Source organism: Galdieria sulphuraria, assembly GCF_000341285.1.
Source record: "Galdieria sulphuraria unplaced genomic scaffold scaf_36, whole genome shotgun sequence".
Taxonomy (NCBI): domain Eukaryota; phylum Rhodophyta; class Bangiophyceae; order Galdieriales; family Galdieriaceae; genus Galdieria; species Galdieria sulphuraria.
In genome coordinates this window covers 56,541-69,492 of record NW_005178439.1, presented here as the reverse complement: position 1 = coordinate 69,492, position 12,952 = coordinate 56,541, and the positions used below count along the sequence as shown (strand labels likewise).

General features: G+C 36.4%; 6 protein-coding genes across 9 annotated transcripts; 4 read left to right on the top strand and 2 right to left on the bottom strand.

The window, feature by feature from the left end:
• Positions 1-42: 42 nt before the first annotated feature.
• Positions 43-997, top strand: Gasu_41020 (cyanate lyase). Its single transcript, XM_005704872.1, has 2 exons — positions 43-532; positions 586-997. The coding sequence occupies exons 1-2, from the start codon at positions 155-157 to the stop codon at positions 799-801; spliced, it is 594 nt and encodes a 197-aa protein (XP_005704929.1). The 5' UTR covers positions 43-154; the 3' UTR covers positions 802-997.
• A 5-nt stretch (positions 998-1,002) lies between these two features.
• Gasu_41010 (aldo/keto reductase) lies at positions 1,003-2,437 on the top strand. Of its 2 annotated transcripts, none has more exons than XM_005704871.1 (6): positions 1,003-1,203; positions 1,253-1,397; positions 1,451-1,662; positions 1,712-2,129; positions 2,190-2,251; positions 2,314-2,437. In XM_005704871.1, exons 1-6 carry the CDS (start codon positions 1,012-1,014, stop codon positions 2,374-2,376), a joined length of 1,092 nt encoding a protein of 363 aa, XP_005704928.1. In that variant the 5' UTR covers positions 1,003-1,011; the 3' UTR covers positions 2,377-2,437. The 2 variants fall into 2 exon arrangements, with proteins under 2 accessions (XP_005704928.1, XP_005704927.1); XM_005704870.1 differs by having other exon boundaries at positions 2,190-2,264.
• A 25-nt stretch (positions 2,438-2,462) lies between these two features.
• On the top strand, positions 2,463-5,507 carry Gasu_41000 (homeobox protein cut-like protein). Of its 2 annotated transcripts, none has more exons than XM_005704869.1 (10): positions 2,463-2,707; positions 2,758-2,976; positions 3,026-3,217; positions 3,281-3,472; positions 3,529-3,661; positions 3,736-3,896; positions 3,962-4,090; positions 4,142-4,498; positions 4,552-4,719; positions 4,776-5,507. In XM_005704869.1, the coding sequence occupies exons 1-10, from the start codon at positions 2,591-2,593 to the stop codon at positions 4,875-4,877; spliced, it is 1,770 nt and encodes a 589-aa protein (XP_005704926.1). In that variant the 5' UTR covers positions 2,463-2,590; the 3' UTR covers positions 4,878-5,507. The 2 variants fall into 2 exon arrangements, with proteins under 2 accessions (XP_005704926.1, XP_005704925.1); XM_005704868.1 differs by having other exon boundaries at positions 3,026-3,238.
• A 25-nt stretch (positions 5,508-5,532) lies between these two features.
• Gasu_40990 (phage shock protein A) lies at positions 5,533-6,487 on the top strand. The gene is made up of 2 exons (XM_005704867.1): positions 5,533-6,342; positions 6,407-6,487. Exons 1-2 carry the CDS (start codon positions 5,713-5,715, stop codon positions 6,461-6,463), a joined length of 687 nt encoding a protein of 228 aa, XP_005704924.1. The 5' UTR covers positions 5,533-5,712; the 3' UTR covers positions 6,464-6,487.
• A 4-nt stretch (positions 6,488-6,491) lies between these two features.
• On the bottom strand, positions 6,492-9,182 carry Gasu_40980 (serine/threonine protein kinase). The gene is made up of 3 exons (XM_005704866.1): positions 8,738-9,182; positions 8,434-8,690; positions 6,492-8,364 (listed from the first exon to the last, which is right to left on the bottom strand). Exons 1-3 carry the CDS (start codon positions 9,124-9,126, stop codon positions 6,518-6,520), a joined length of 2,493 nt encoding a protein of 830 aa, XP_005704923.1. The 5' UTR covers positions 9,127-9,182; the 3' UTR covers positions 6,492-6,517.
• A 1,429-nt stretch (positions 9,183-10,611) lies between these two features.
• Positions 10,612-12,942, bottom strand: Gasu_40970 (hypothetical protein). 2 transcript variants are annotated; one of them, XM_005704865.1, is made up of 13 exons: positions 12,654-12,942; positions 12,498-12,596; positions 12,318-12,449; positions 12,132-12,264; positions 11,938-12,066; positions 11,818-11,881; positions 11,669-11,758; positions 11,481-11,610; positions 11,308-11,420; positions 11,101-11,251; positions 10,917-11,034; positions 10,809-10,855; positions 10,612-10,734 (listed from the first exon to the last, which is right to left on the bottom strand). In XM_005704865.1, the coding sequence occupies exons 1-13, from the start codon at positions 12,800-12,802 to the stop codon at positions 10,668-10,670; spliced, it is 1,422 nt and encodes a 473-aa protein (XP_005704922.1). In that variant the 5' UTR covers positions 12,803-12,942; the 3' UTR covers positions 10,612-10,667. The 2 variants fall into 2 exon arrangements, with proteins under 2 accessions (XP_005704922.1, XP_005704921.1); XM_005704864.1 differs by lacking the exon at positions 10,612-10,734 and having other exon boundaries at positions 10,742-10,855.
• Positions 12,943-12,952: the final 10 nt, after the last annotated feature.

The window sequence follows — 12,952 nt, the reverse complement described above, 5'->3', positions numbered from 1 at the left end:
TAATGCACATATGAAGCTTTTTAACCCGATGAAGAAAAATGTTCTTTTCTACCCGCGCCTTTTTCCCATCATTTGGTAATTGATTCACTTTATTTTCTTTCTCTTTTTCTCTCTCTCTCTCTCTCTCTCTGTGTGTGTGTGTGTTTAGTGAAGAATGACTTTCTTGTTGAAACTCACTGTGTCTTCTTCAAGACCTCTCTTTCAACTCTTTCAAAGAAATATATCCCAAGAAATAGCAGAAACTGGAGCAACACGGAACTCTATCCCTCATTTCCAAACAAGCGTCGATAACAAAGCAGCTTTGGTACAGCGTTTATTGGTTGCGAAAGAAAAATCTTCCAAAACATTTGATCAAATAGCCAACGAGTGTGGTTTAACCAACGCTTATGTTGCTCAATTATTCTTTAGTCAAGCACAATTGAAACCCGAAACTGCACCCAAACTGAAAAAAGCAGTACCCGATATTTCCGACCAAGACTTGTTGGCTCTACAACGTTTTCCAATGAGAAGTTTTCAACCCACTATTTTACAGGTGAGTTGAGATGTGACATAGTTTTCCGTAGAAGCCTATGTATCTTTTGATAGGATCCTACGGTGTATCGATTTTATGAAGCAATAACTCATTATGGAGAAGCACTCAAAGCTCTAGTCAATGAAAAATGTGGTGATGGAATTATGTCTGCTATCGATATGTACGTAACAGTCGATAAAATAAAAGGAAAACATGGAGAAGATAGAGTTGTTGTGAAACTCAATGGTAAGTTTTTGCCTCATGTAGAAGGCAAAGCACAAGATGCTTGAGTTTTCCATCATGGAAGAAGAGAACGAAGAATTTGAACAATTTTTTTGTTGACAGAGAAAGGAGAGCATTTTTTGTGGTGTCTGTCGTATTAGAGAATGTTTTTTGTAACTAGTGATTATTGGAGTTATAAACGTTTTATGAAAGAATACCACTTTATTCGACTGAAAAGAACTTGCTCCTTACAGTGTAGTTATGGAAGTAAACCCTACATGGCCACTTCAACACCGGATTCAGCTGTTCGTACTGATTGGAAATATACCACTTTGGGGGATAGTCAGTTGGTTGTCAGTCAAGTTTGTTTAGGAACGATGACATTTGGTAAACAAAATTCCGAACAAGAAGCCCATCAACTACTGGATTATGCTGTAGATCAAGGAATCAACTTTATAGATACTGCAGAGGTAGAAATATTTATTTGTTACAATGGAAGATGGTTTTTACTTTAGTTAGTTGTATCCCGTTCCTGTAGAAGCAGAAACACAAGGCAGAACAGAAGTATTTATCGGTAATTGGCTCAAAAAACGAGCTCGAGATAAACTGGTCGTTGCTTCCAAAATTTGTGGTGCTGGGAGAGATATTCGACACATAAGAGGAGGTAGGATTACTATTGTATATATTATGATTAGTTTATAAAGAAGGAGTTTAAAGGTCCTCGTGTCGATAAAAGGAATGTGATGGAAGGAATAGAAGGAATATTGAGACGTCTACAAACAGACTATATTGACTTGTTACAGATTCATTGGCCTGATCGTTATGTACCTCTCTTTGGACAGTGTAGATATGATTGGAAACAAGAAAGACCTTGTGTACCTATCGAAGAGCAGTTGTATTATCTTCAAATGTTGATTACTCAAGGCAAGGTAAGAATAGTTGAATGTTCATGATTCATTTTTATGGGAATGATAAAAGGTACGATATATTGGTCTTAGCAATGAAACTGCTTGGGGCGTAACAGAATTTGTTCGTTGTGCTCGGCAACATGGATTAGCCAAAGTCATTTCCATTCAAAATAGCTATAGTTTGTTACATCGAGAGTTTGAATGTGCTTTAGCAGAAGTTTGTTCTCCTTCACATACCAATGTTCCTTTATTAGCTTATTCTCCATTGGCTGGTGGAGTTTTAACTGGTAAATATTGTGGTGGACAGATACCCAAGGCTAGTCGTTTTTCTCTCTTTCCTCAATATATGAAACGTTTTCATTCTTCTCTTGCATTGGAAGCTGTAGAACAATATTATCAGGTTGCTAAAAAGTATGGGATGACTCTTACTCAGTTGGCTTTGGGTTGGTGTAAACATCAGCCATTTATAGCAAGTACTATCATTGGAGGTAAGAGTGAGAGAGATGAAAAGTTGTTGAGAACACGTTGATGAAATAGGGTGCTTTTAGCTACCAATAGGAAACAATTGGAAGAAAACATTCAAGTATTTTGTAAAGATTGGATAACTGAGGTATGTATAAGAGGTAAAGTTGGATGTTGGAGAGAAATTGAAAGGATTGGAAAATGGAATAGGAAATAGAAGAAGAAATCAATCAAATATATATGCGATGGAAGGATCCATCTTTATATCCTTAGAGCTGCTTTTGTAAATGTGACATGGGAAGAGCGACAATTCAATTAGAGTTGTCGTTTATATATATATATATATATATTATAGATAGAGATAGATAGATAGAGAGAGAGAGAGAGAGAGAATGTACGTGATGTTCAATTAGCATTTTTTTTGGGGTTTTTTGAGCGCCATAATAAATCCATCAAAGTATTTTGTATTGTTTTGTTGTGGAAAAGAATGGAAGAGATGACCGATACGATGTGGTTGCAAAACCAAAACGAAACATTAGCAACACCAACACAAATATGGAAACAAATAAACTATGACCAGTTCAAAGAACAACTTGAAAAAATGGTAACTTGCGTTACTCTTCAGCGGAAGCGTACCCACTTACCTAATGTCAGAGTATGGACATGGTAGAAAAACAAAAAGAGTCCAAAGCCACTAGGAAAAGGTTAACAGAAACAACCAAGGAGTTCAAACATAGTTCTTCTGAAGAAAAAGCAAAAAACTTAAATACACTACTCAAATCCTATCAGAGTGAAATAGACCGTTTAACAACTAGAGCTGCGTTTGCAGAAAGTTGCTTTTTTCAAGTGTACCAGAAACTGTATGCTACTACGGTATGAAAAAGGATACAGTGAAATTCCGTATCAAATAACTTTAAAAAAGGATCCTTGTGTATTTATTGCAGAGTTGGAAGACTGGAAATGGAAATATCAACAGGTATTGGAAGAAAAGAAACAGATGCAGCAAGAATTGGACCAGTTCCACTTGGAGACGGCAGATGTGCAAAGACAGGATGCAACGGTTAGAGAACTTTTAAAGCAATTGAAACAAAAGGAAGAGGATACCGAAAGAAAGGTGATCAAGTGTTATGAAAATGTATGGATATTGGATGTCCACTCAATTCTTCTATTTGTGTAGCTTGCAGAAAAGTCGAAACAATTGGAGGCAGAATGGACGGAAACATTGAAAAATACAAAAGCACATCAAGAAAACCAACAGAGTATTTGGACACATGAAATAGAACAATACAAGGAAAAACTTGCCAACTTACAGACTGCTTATGAATCGGTACAAAATAGATTATTTCAAACAAGTCATCAGTTGGAAGAGGTATGAATCCAATTGAAAACTGAATTGAGAAACGCTTTAGACTCAAATAACAACAGTTGCGTGGAGTCAAAAATACAGAACATCAAATACTTTTACAGGAATTGGAACAAAGTCGTGAAGAGAACCGAGACTTGAATAGGAAAATCTCAGAGTTGCTTCATTCTAAAAGTTCGAATGTTTTGTCGTCAGGTGAGCTAATGATAGGATGATTTTGCGGAGATTGAATATTTATATAAATATATGCGCTTGTCATCATGGAATAGAAGCAAGTGAGTCGAAAGATTTTTATGCCAATCTAGCGTGGAAAGATGGAAAAATCAAACAGTTGGAAAAGCAGCTGGATGCTTTGAAATCGCAAATGGAAGAATATCAAATTTCCTATCGTCAAGAATTGGAAGATAAGCAACAAGTTATTACGAAACAGGTGAGTGAACAACAAGTAGCATTTGTTCCATGTTTGTTTAACGAAATGAAATTGTATTTTTGTAGGAAATGCAAATCAAGCAACTGGAACGACGCTTGGAAGCAGCTCCCAATCTTGATGAAGTACAGAGATTGCGCAAGCAGATAACCAATTTGCAAGCGTTACAATTTGATCATGTGGAGCAACTCCAAGAAGTACGTAATTTATGGCTGATTATTGAGTGATGCAAATTGAATGATTTGTAGGAAGCAAGTGGCAAGGAACCTACGGACTTAGAAACACTATTAATGGAAAAGAATCGATCTTTAGAAGATCAGTTGAGTAAATGGAGAGTCACAGTACAAAACATAGAAAAGGAGAGCATGCAGTACCAACAGCAAGCGCTAAGTTTAGAAGAGGCTTTGTCGGATCAGAAAGAAGTCAATAGGAAATTAGAACAAGCTCTAAATGAAGCCTTGAAGGTTCGTAATCCTTTAGGTGTTTCGGTCTCTTTAGAGAATTCTTCGAATGCATCCAAGCCAAGAATTCCGGAGGAACAAGGTATACTAGATATCGTCTGTCAACAAAGAGATCGATATAAACACAAGATGTTGGAATATGAGGTAAGTATTGTTGACATTATTCCATTTTTTGTGTGTGACTATATCTCGAAAAGGATCAAGTGGATAAGATGAGAGAACGAATTTCACTTTTAAATGCCACTGTGGAGACACTTAGAAACGAGTCAAAAAGAACATCTTATCAAGTGGTCGATTCCTCAGTTTCAGATAAAAGAGGAACCAAAATGGCTGATAAAGAGTCCTTATCTCTCATGTTGGAACAAGTAAGTGATATTGTTGGACTTGACTATTTCATATTCATTTGGATATTATAAACAAGGGAAATAGTAATACTTTAGCTTGGCCAGAAACAACAAGTTATGCTGGAGCTTCTAGAAGATGGCTTCGACAGAGAAGAAGTTTTGAAAGGCAAGAGTTTTGACTTTTTGAAAGACTGACTTTTATAAAAAGCTTTATGGACTTAGGTGGCTTTATCGTTGGAGCTTATTTATATTGCGAAACCGTTACGCTACTCTGTTTCTCTTTTTCTACATCTTCTTCTTGCATCTCTTTGTCGTGCTCATACTTTACCAAACAACCCATCAACTTGGAGATAACGAATCCCAATCTCTTACTGAAGCTGTTCAACTGGAATAAAACGACTTGTCACGAACTGTTTCGAGTACTATTTTCAAGTCGACATACAGTAACGGTCACTCTTGGCTTTTACTCTTTCGTCCAAAAGTTGTTCTTTAGTTACTTCTTTCTTCTCTTCCTTGGAAGGTTTCTTCTTTTCCACTCCTTTCAATTTGAGTTTCTTAGCAACAACTCGAGGTTTCTTATGGAGGTTAGTGTCTTGTTGTTGTTTACTAGACTGCATGGGTTTATCGGAATCTACTGCCATGTTCTCTCACCGCTATAATATTACTTCATTGATATGTAGACTCTGCTCTCTCCTTCAGAAGAATCGTTGATCTCCTATTAACTGGCCATCCCATTTTATGATGGGCTTCATGTCGAAAGATGATGTTTCAATCACTTACGCTTTCCATTCAAGAACTATTGCTTTTTTACTTCCTATTGGAAAACAAAGCTGCGTTACTTCTCGTTGTACATCTTTTTGGGGTTCTCACTGTAAATTATCTCCTGTTCTATGGCGACGAAATATCTTCAAAAGACAACCGCCACGTTACAACTGGAATACTCCTTGGACGATGAACATATTTTAACGTTTCTTTCGCATCGTCCGTGCCAATGTTAACCAACTATTATCTGGTATGGAAGACCCCGAAAAATTGATCAATCAAACGATGACAGATATGCAAAGTGACTTGGTAAAGGTTCGTCAAGCGTATGCAGAAGTGGCAGCTAGTCAAAAACGGTTAGAGAAACAACGTCAACAAGCGCAAGTAACTGCTTCAGAATGGTATAAAAGAGCTCAGTTGGCTTTACAAAGGGGAGAGGAAGGACTAGCGAGAGAAGCTTTGGTGAGAAAAAAACAACAAGAAGAAATGGCCAAGTCTTTGGAAGAACAGTTGGCGTTACAAACAGACAATATGAATAAGCTTTATTCATCTATGCAGCAGTTGGAAGTGAAAATCAATGAAGCAAGAGCAAAGAAAGATCAGTACATTGCTCGAGCTAGAACTGCAAAGACATCACAAAAGGTGAATGAAATGCTTGGTTCAGTCAATACTAGTTCCGCATTGGAAGCTTTTGAAAGAATGAAGTCAAAAGTAGAAGAATTGGAAGCTAGTGCTGAAGCAAGTGCTGGTATGATTGGTTCTGGTGATGCCAATTTGGAAAGACAGTTTCAGGCTTTGGAAGGAACTTCAGTAGATGATGAATTGTCCCAGTTGAAGAGAAGTCTTGAGTCTTCTTCTCGTCCCAAATCACTTCCTTTTCAGGTAATCGATATTTATTCAGTTGTATTTATATTTGTCATGTCCATGAACAATATCATTCTTTTAGGATCCCAACGTAGAAGCAGAACTAGACCGAATGAAAAGAGAACGAGATTATCCTTAAAAAGTCATCAGGGGAATGAATATATAAAAATATAGGGTTATCCATGAAAGTAACTCAAGTACTCCAAAGAATGGGACTTCTTTCTTTTGAATGATGCCGCACTTGTTGCCAATCCAGTGCCTCGACTATTCTGCATTGAGCTACTCTTCTCATGGCAACTTGTAAATCTTTCCATTCCACATGATCGCTATTCAAAATATCCAAAGCTTCCTTTCTTATTGTATCAAACCAAGGATGTTGTAAAAGTTCTTGCGCACTTGGACGATCATCTGCTTTCAATTCTAGACACTTTATCAAAAAGTCTCTACCTGCTATACTCAAGTCCGTATCTTGTCCTTGCATTTGGTTGATAGTTACAGGAATCTTCCATTCTTCCTTATTGAATGAAAAAGAACATCCTTCGGCTACTTCAGCTGCTTCTAACCGAAGAAAGAGATCCAATTCCGAAGTACTTTCTTCTAAAATAGAACGAAATGGATGACAACCACCTAAAGACTCTCTTATCGTCATTCCTAAACTCCAAATATCAATTTTGGTATCGTAGGCTTCTCCTCGTAACATTTCAGGTGCCATATACAATGTAGTTCCAACAAATGTATGTTTCTTACATCGATGACAGCCTTTGGAAGAAAATCCTTTACTCGCCAAACCGAAATCGCATAGTTTCACTTGGCCTTGAGTACCAAACAGAATATTGCCAGGTTTGATATCTCGATGAATACACCGTATTTCTCCATGTAAATAGTCCAACGCACAAACCATTTGAAAGGCAACACTTCGTGCAAAGTTCTCATCCACTTGCTTCTTCAAACTCAAGATATGTCTCAAAGTACCCATTGGCATATACTCCAATCCGATAAATACTTGACCATCTAAAAAACACGCACCATAAAACTCAACAATATTGGGATGAGGATGAAAGTACGTATAAAATAATACTCGCAATTCTTTCAAAAGAGATTTGCGTTGAGCATGAGAAGTAACCACTTCTATCACTTTCACAGCAATTTCGCTATCTGGATATTCTTTACGACGTGCTTTGTAAACAGTACAAGTTCTGCCAATTCCAATAGTGCCTTGAAGCTTTAAAGAATGAAATGGAAATGGACAATAATGTTCATCGATCCAGTCTTTGGGAGTCATACAACTGCTGCCTTCGTCATTCGCAATAATCCTTTTGGTTCCTTCCATCATCGGATACTCTGCTTCTGTTTGCGAATATTGTAAGTGACTATCAAAAAAGGCATCTTGTGTTTTATATCCACTATTGGGATTGGTATTGGTACATAAACTAAAATCTGACAAATTACATTCTCTCGTAGGATCTTCCAACGACGGACTCCAGTTCTTCTGTACCGATGGCTGTTCCAAACAGGAAACATGACCAATCATTTTCTGAACAACAGGAGAAAATAAAACTTCACCAATGACGGATGAGTGATTGGTTTCGTCTGTTATCACAAGTTGTTGTTGTAAAGATTCACATAAATTATTCTCCATGACATCTTGTGTCGATGGTCTTCCCCATTTTGAAGAAACTACCTTATTGTGCTGTTTTTGTGGATTGGATGTTGCAAAACGTAGCTCTTCGAAACAAGTCACATTGCTAGACAGACGAATACCGTGATGCGTGATGCTGAAAACACGATTATCCCACTCAAACTCTGTTAAAAGCTCTTGTGGTGAAATACAAGAGTTGGAACATATTTGAGAACCCTTTTCGCGTTGTTGGACATCCGTTGGCATACGAACCTCAAAAGTTCCCAATGCCTCATAATGATGAGACGATAGAAACAAGTTTGGATTTGAAAGCTGTAAAGGAGGAGGTTTTTTCTTGGAACGACGTTTGTTGTGAGTTGATTCTCGTTTAGCACCAAGGCTCTGTTCGTTGTTATTATCGTCTAAAACCGAATGGTTTAGCAAATAATCAATAATAAAACTTGTATATCATCTAACCAACGAGCACTTACCGTTTTCAACAACTCTCAACTCACATGGGTCACTTTCTACGAGTAGTGGTGCGGTATGAACGGAAGAAGCGTTTGCAAAACTCTTTACTGGTGTTCGTTTTGCACTCGTATTATCTACTCGTCCTGATGTATCCAACTGTTGCTCTTTTTCGTACTCGCTATTTTTTGGTTGGTCGGCAAAAGACATCGTGTAAGCTTTAGCAGCGGTGATGACTAGAATGGCGCGATGAGCAATAGGTAAGGAAACAAAAGTAACGCTGAATATACCATTCAAAAACTATTTCTTATGTTAGTAAAATACTACCTTGCTTCTAAATGAACCCAACTCTGTAACAGTCTTCTTCTCTTCAGACCACAAACACTGATGCTCGACAACTGGGTCAATGCAATCCGTTTTCTTTGACGTGGGCAATTTACAAGACAAAATTGTTTGAAATCACATCGTGACCTGGCCGCTCTCCCTAACGAAAGCAAGAAAACGACAATAAGAGATGCACTGCTGCTTGGAACACTAAATTCAATACTGGATGATTTTCTAAATTTAAATAGCATTTTTAGGCACCAAAAATTCTTCTTGATGACATGTATTAAGGAAGGATTACCCAAATTAAATCTAGGTTGCAGTAGAGCAAAGACTGCATCATCATACATTGTTGGTAAAAACAAAATAAAGGCAACAGATAACGATATCATCTCACACTCAGGTCGCGATTAGAAAAGAAACAAACGACACACACTTATTGGAGCTTTCTCCATCTTTGAAACATCGGCCAATAAATGACCTTTCGTATCTACAAAATAAGAAAAACTAATGACCGAGAAGAAGATTTTATCGAGTACTATAAAAAATTATTTGTATGGAGACTTTCCAGCGTTTCCTATCCACTTTGAGTAATTTTATAAATTGTTACACAAGGGCAACCACTTTAAAAAAATTGCAAAAAAATTATTTCAATCTAAATGGTCACCAATCAGCATGACCGAAAAACAGGACTGTGCTTAAATCAAAAGAGTCAGCTTTCTTGACTATCTAGAACATAACTGGATTCTTTTATTTGATATTTTTTTAACAAATAAGCGCCACCCTAAATATATGTCCTTTTTAATTTAGTCAAGTTACACTAAAGGTCAACGATTAATAATTTATGTTCAACAATAAACGGAACATGTAAGTAAAAAAAATCACAGGTACCAAAAAAAATGATCCATTCACATTCATTAAAAATGACATTCTCTCATTCATTAAATTTTAACTATTCATTAACTAGAATAAAAATTAATTGGACTTGAAAATCCATTAAATTCTCAAATAATAAGCGCAACTAGTAGGCTAAATAATTTTGCTGTGCTTACTTACACAGAATTTTTCTTAGCTTCGATTTTATTAAGAATAAGGCTTTTCATAAAAAAAATAAAATTTTTTTATAGAGTTACAATTTTTATTTTATTTTTTTTGTAACGTGGGTGTAGAAAATTTTCTTTTTCGATTATTTTCAGTGTTTTTAGAGCTTTCTGAACAACTGCTTTGTGGAAAAGGCCTTGGATTATTGCCTTGTTTTGCAACCAAAGCATCTTCTTTACACTGTCAGAACAAATATTGTTGGAATGTTTTGCGAGACTTTTCAAAGCGCAAAATGTCAGTGCAGCCTGTTGTTTAACTTTCTTTTTTCTGCTATCATCTTTGACTATTGCAAAGTCTTTACTCATTTGTTCAAATGTTGGACGTCGAAATTTCTCCATTTTTATCCTCTTTTTTAAGCTTAGTTTTAAAGGCATTTTTTACTCTCTATTCTAATATATTATAAAAGTAGATGGTTTTGTATTTCCACATTTTGTGGTTGCTTTGCTTTGGTGTAGGAAACTCATGATCGATTCATAGCTTTTTTTCATTATTGGTTGATATGATGTGGAGACGTCTAGGCAAAGAGGTTAGCGTTGTTGTTTTTCGTTTTATTATTTGTTGATGATATCTTACTCCACGACTAGTTGGTTTACTGGAGTATTGCAGGTGCTATTTTTTATGGGTATGTTTACAAACCCGACCAAGAGAAAAATAGCAGTGGTTGTAGTCCTGTCAAAAGTTTAACGGAACGAGTTGGAAAAGGCAAAGTGGACAACAGCACAGGTGTATCCTCATCGACGTAAAGTAAGCTGAGTTAGGTATTCATTTATTATATTCAGTAAGTAACCAATAGTCTAGAATAGTTGAGGAGCAAAAGCAACTTGATGCAGCATCATAAACGTCCATTTCGGCCAGGCTTCTTATCACCAGGTACTAACAAGTCATAGTGCATTCCATCACTACATGAGAAAAGCGAGACAAGATGGAGAGTTCAGTGAATGGAATCGCTTCCTCTTATTATTCTCTTGCTTACCTATAAAGTAAATGCAATGGCTCTCCCCTAAATTGTCTTCCATAAAGCTACAAGAGACATATGATCAATGTCAAAGGGTATCTCTATATGTAGTGGAACAATACTTACTTGTATTTGACGAAACGGACCGGTATCCATAGACGAAGCTTGTGAATCATATACATACACTGCAATAGGCATATGCAAAATACTAGCCAACAATAACAATTCTGGTTCACCCGCATATCTAAAGTATTGTAACAAATATATATATATATATACATTTCAGGATATATAAGCAACATCAACCTACGTATACGTTTTCGCAATGTTTTGTACATACTCATCAAAATTTCCTTCCACTACACAAAATTCGGTCAACAAGTCCTTTCGCTTTTTCAATTCGGCAACGACTCTGCTTCGCAACTTGTCTGCTTCATCTTTTTCTACCTTTTCAGACCAAACTTGATGATACACCGTGAGTTGTTTCATTCTTCAATCATCGAAAACAAATACTCACGATTATCGATCCCTATGGCATAAGCTCTTCCCTTTGCAACTGCTCTAAATAGACATCTACCATCACCTACTACAGAACATCTCGACAGTCTTCTGGATACTTCTGTAACAGCCCTATTCCATCATCCATTGTTACATACAAACAAAACATGGAAAGGAATGAACACTATTTACTCTTGACGTCTCGGAGTACCCGAATCATACAACATGGAAGCAAATGATTTCTTCTGTATATTCGCAACATCTCTATGATTGCTGTAATTGTTATTATTGGGTACAATCTCATGATTGACATTGTCCATTTCTCAATATAAATTGTCAATACAAGAGATTAAAAATCGAGTCCATTATATACAACTTACCCTTATTCGTATATTGTTTTGCTAATAGATCCAAAGATCGGGATCGAGAGTTTTGTAATAAAATATCCCAAGAAGAACGTGAAGGAGAATCTATCCATCATCATGATTCATTTTCTTCTTGTCATGAATACTCATCTATCTATACTTACTTTGGATTCCGTAAATAGACTCCAATTGTTTTCTAGCTTCCTTTAAAATCTTATCGATATTATTCTAATCATACCCAAGTTGAGTTGCTTTATAAAAGTAAATAAGCGATGGAGTCTTACCATTTTGTCTTTGAGTTGAGTATCCATCAATGCTTCCCATCTTTCTTTGAATATACGAAAACTTAACATCAATTCTCTCATATTTCTTGGCAAATAATCATTCAGGGAAGTTTCCTTGTCTTCATTCAACTAATAGAAAGAATGTACCATAACCAAATAAGTTTCTCATCTATTCACACAAGTAATGACCATACCTCTACTAGAATTTCCTTGGACTCGTCTTCAAATCTATCCAATTGACTGGATAGCATTTTAAGATATTCTGCAAGTCGTTCTTCCGTATCCGTAAAACTTTTCAAAACTTGTTCGATATCTTCCGATTGTATCCTATACTCTTATAGATTATTATCAAGTTTCTCACATAACCATTCCTACAATACCCTTTCAAGGAATAGGTTCCCACTTTTGCTTGGCTCAGTCTTTGAACTTTTTCACGTATATCGTCCTGCAGCGACTTTATTTCAGTCAATACGTCGGGCAAATCGGTATCTGTTCTTCCATCCTTTTCGGACCTTGAAAGAGTTGATAACTTGTGTACAAAGAAACGAAGCTAATCTTACCTTGCCCATAGAGAACTTATTTGTGCTTCAGACAACTTGACTTTGGCCAATATATCTCTCAAAGTCGGCATATAATGGGAATCGCTACTTTGGGACTTGCTATATTTATAACCGTTGAGTGAGTTGATGATGAGTAATAAACACTCAATGGCTCACCGACGATAAACAGAAGGAGGTTGTTTTGGATAACGCTTTGGTTTGGGTGGTGGAACAACACTCGTCTTTCCTGTAAAACAATCTCCACAAACACCAACAAAGTCCGAACAACCGGGTTTAATATCTTCTTCAAGGCTATGATATTGCATAAGTATAAAAGTGTTTTCTTTTTCCTTTCAAACAATAAGTTTTCTATTCCATCATCCTGAACAACAACAACAACAACAATTACAATGATGATGATGATGATTAAGAGATATTTTGTTCTTGTCTCGAGAACAAAGTGAGTGTATTGTTCC

Coding starts and splice junctions, on each gene's coding strand:
- Gasu_41020 (XM_005704872.1), top strand. CDS start 155: ATGACTTTCTTGTTGAAACTCACTGTGTCTTCTTCAAGACCTCTCTTT. Junction 533..585: donor TTCAACCCACTATTTTACAG/GTGAGTTGAGAT, acceptor ATCTTTTGATAG/GATCCTACGGTGTATCGATT.
- Gasu_41010 (XM_005704870.1), top strand. CDS start 1,012: ATGGCCACTTCAACACCGGATTCAGCTGTTCGTACTGATTGGAAATAT. Junction 1,663..1,711: donor TGTTGATTACTCAAGGCAAG/GTAAGAATAGTT, acceptor GAATGATAAAAG/GTACGATATATTGGTCTTAG. Junction 2,265..2,313: donor AACTGAGGTATGTATAAGAG/GTAAAGTTGGAT, acceptor AAAATGGAATAG/GAAATAGAAGAAGAAATCAA.
- Gasu_41000 (XM_005704868.1), top strand. CDS start 2,591: ATGGAAGAGATGACCGATACGATGTGGTTGCAAAACCAAAACGAAACA. Junction 2,977..3,025: donor AGAAACTGTATGCTACTACG/GTATGAAAAAGG, acceptor ACTTTAAAAAAG/GATCCTTGTGTATTTATTGC. Junction 3,239..3,280: donor TGATCAAGTGTTATGAAAAT/GTATGGATATTG, acceptor CTATTTGTGTAG/CTTGCAGAAAAGTCGAAACA.
- Gasu_40990 (XM_005704867.1), top strand. CDS start 5,713: ATGGAAGACCCCGAAAAATTGATCAATCAAACGATGACAGATATGCAA. Junction 6,343..6,406: donor CCAAATCACTTCCTTTTCAG/GTAATCGATATT, acceptor TCATTCTTTTAG/GATCCCAACGTAGAAGCAGA.
- Gasu_40980 (XM_005704866.1), bottom strand. CDS start 9,126: ATGATATCGTTATCTGTTGCCTTTATTTTGTTTTTACCAACAATGTAT. Junction 8,691..8,737: donor TGGGTTCATTTAGAAGCAAG/GTAGTATTTTAC, acceptor TGGTATATTCAG/CGTTACTTTTGTTTCCTTAC. Junction 8,365..8,433: donor GTTGAGAGTTGTTGAAAACG/GTAAGTGCTCGT, acceptor ATTCGGTTTTAG/ACGATAATAACAACGAACAG.
- Gasu_40970 (XM_005704865.1), bottom strand. CDS start 12,802: ATGCAATATCATAGCCTTGAAGAAGATATTAAACCCGGTTGTTCGGAC. Junction 12,597..12,653: donor CCTCCTTCTGTTTATCGTCG/GTGAGCCATTGA, acceptor TTATAAATATAG/CAAGTCCCAAAGTAGCGATT. Junction 12,067..12,131: donor CCAAGGAAATTCTAGTAGAG/GTATGGTCATTA, acceptor TCTTTCTATTAG/TTGAATGAAGACAAGGAAAC.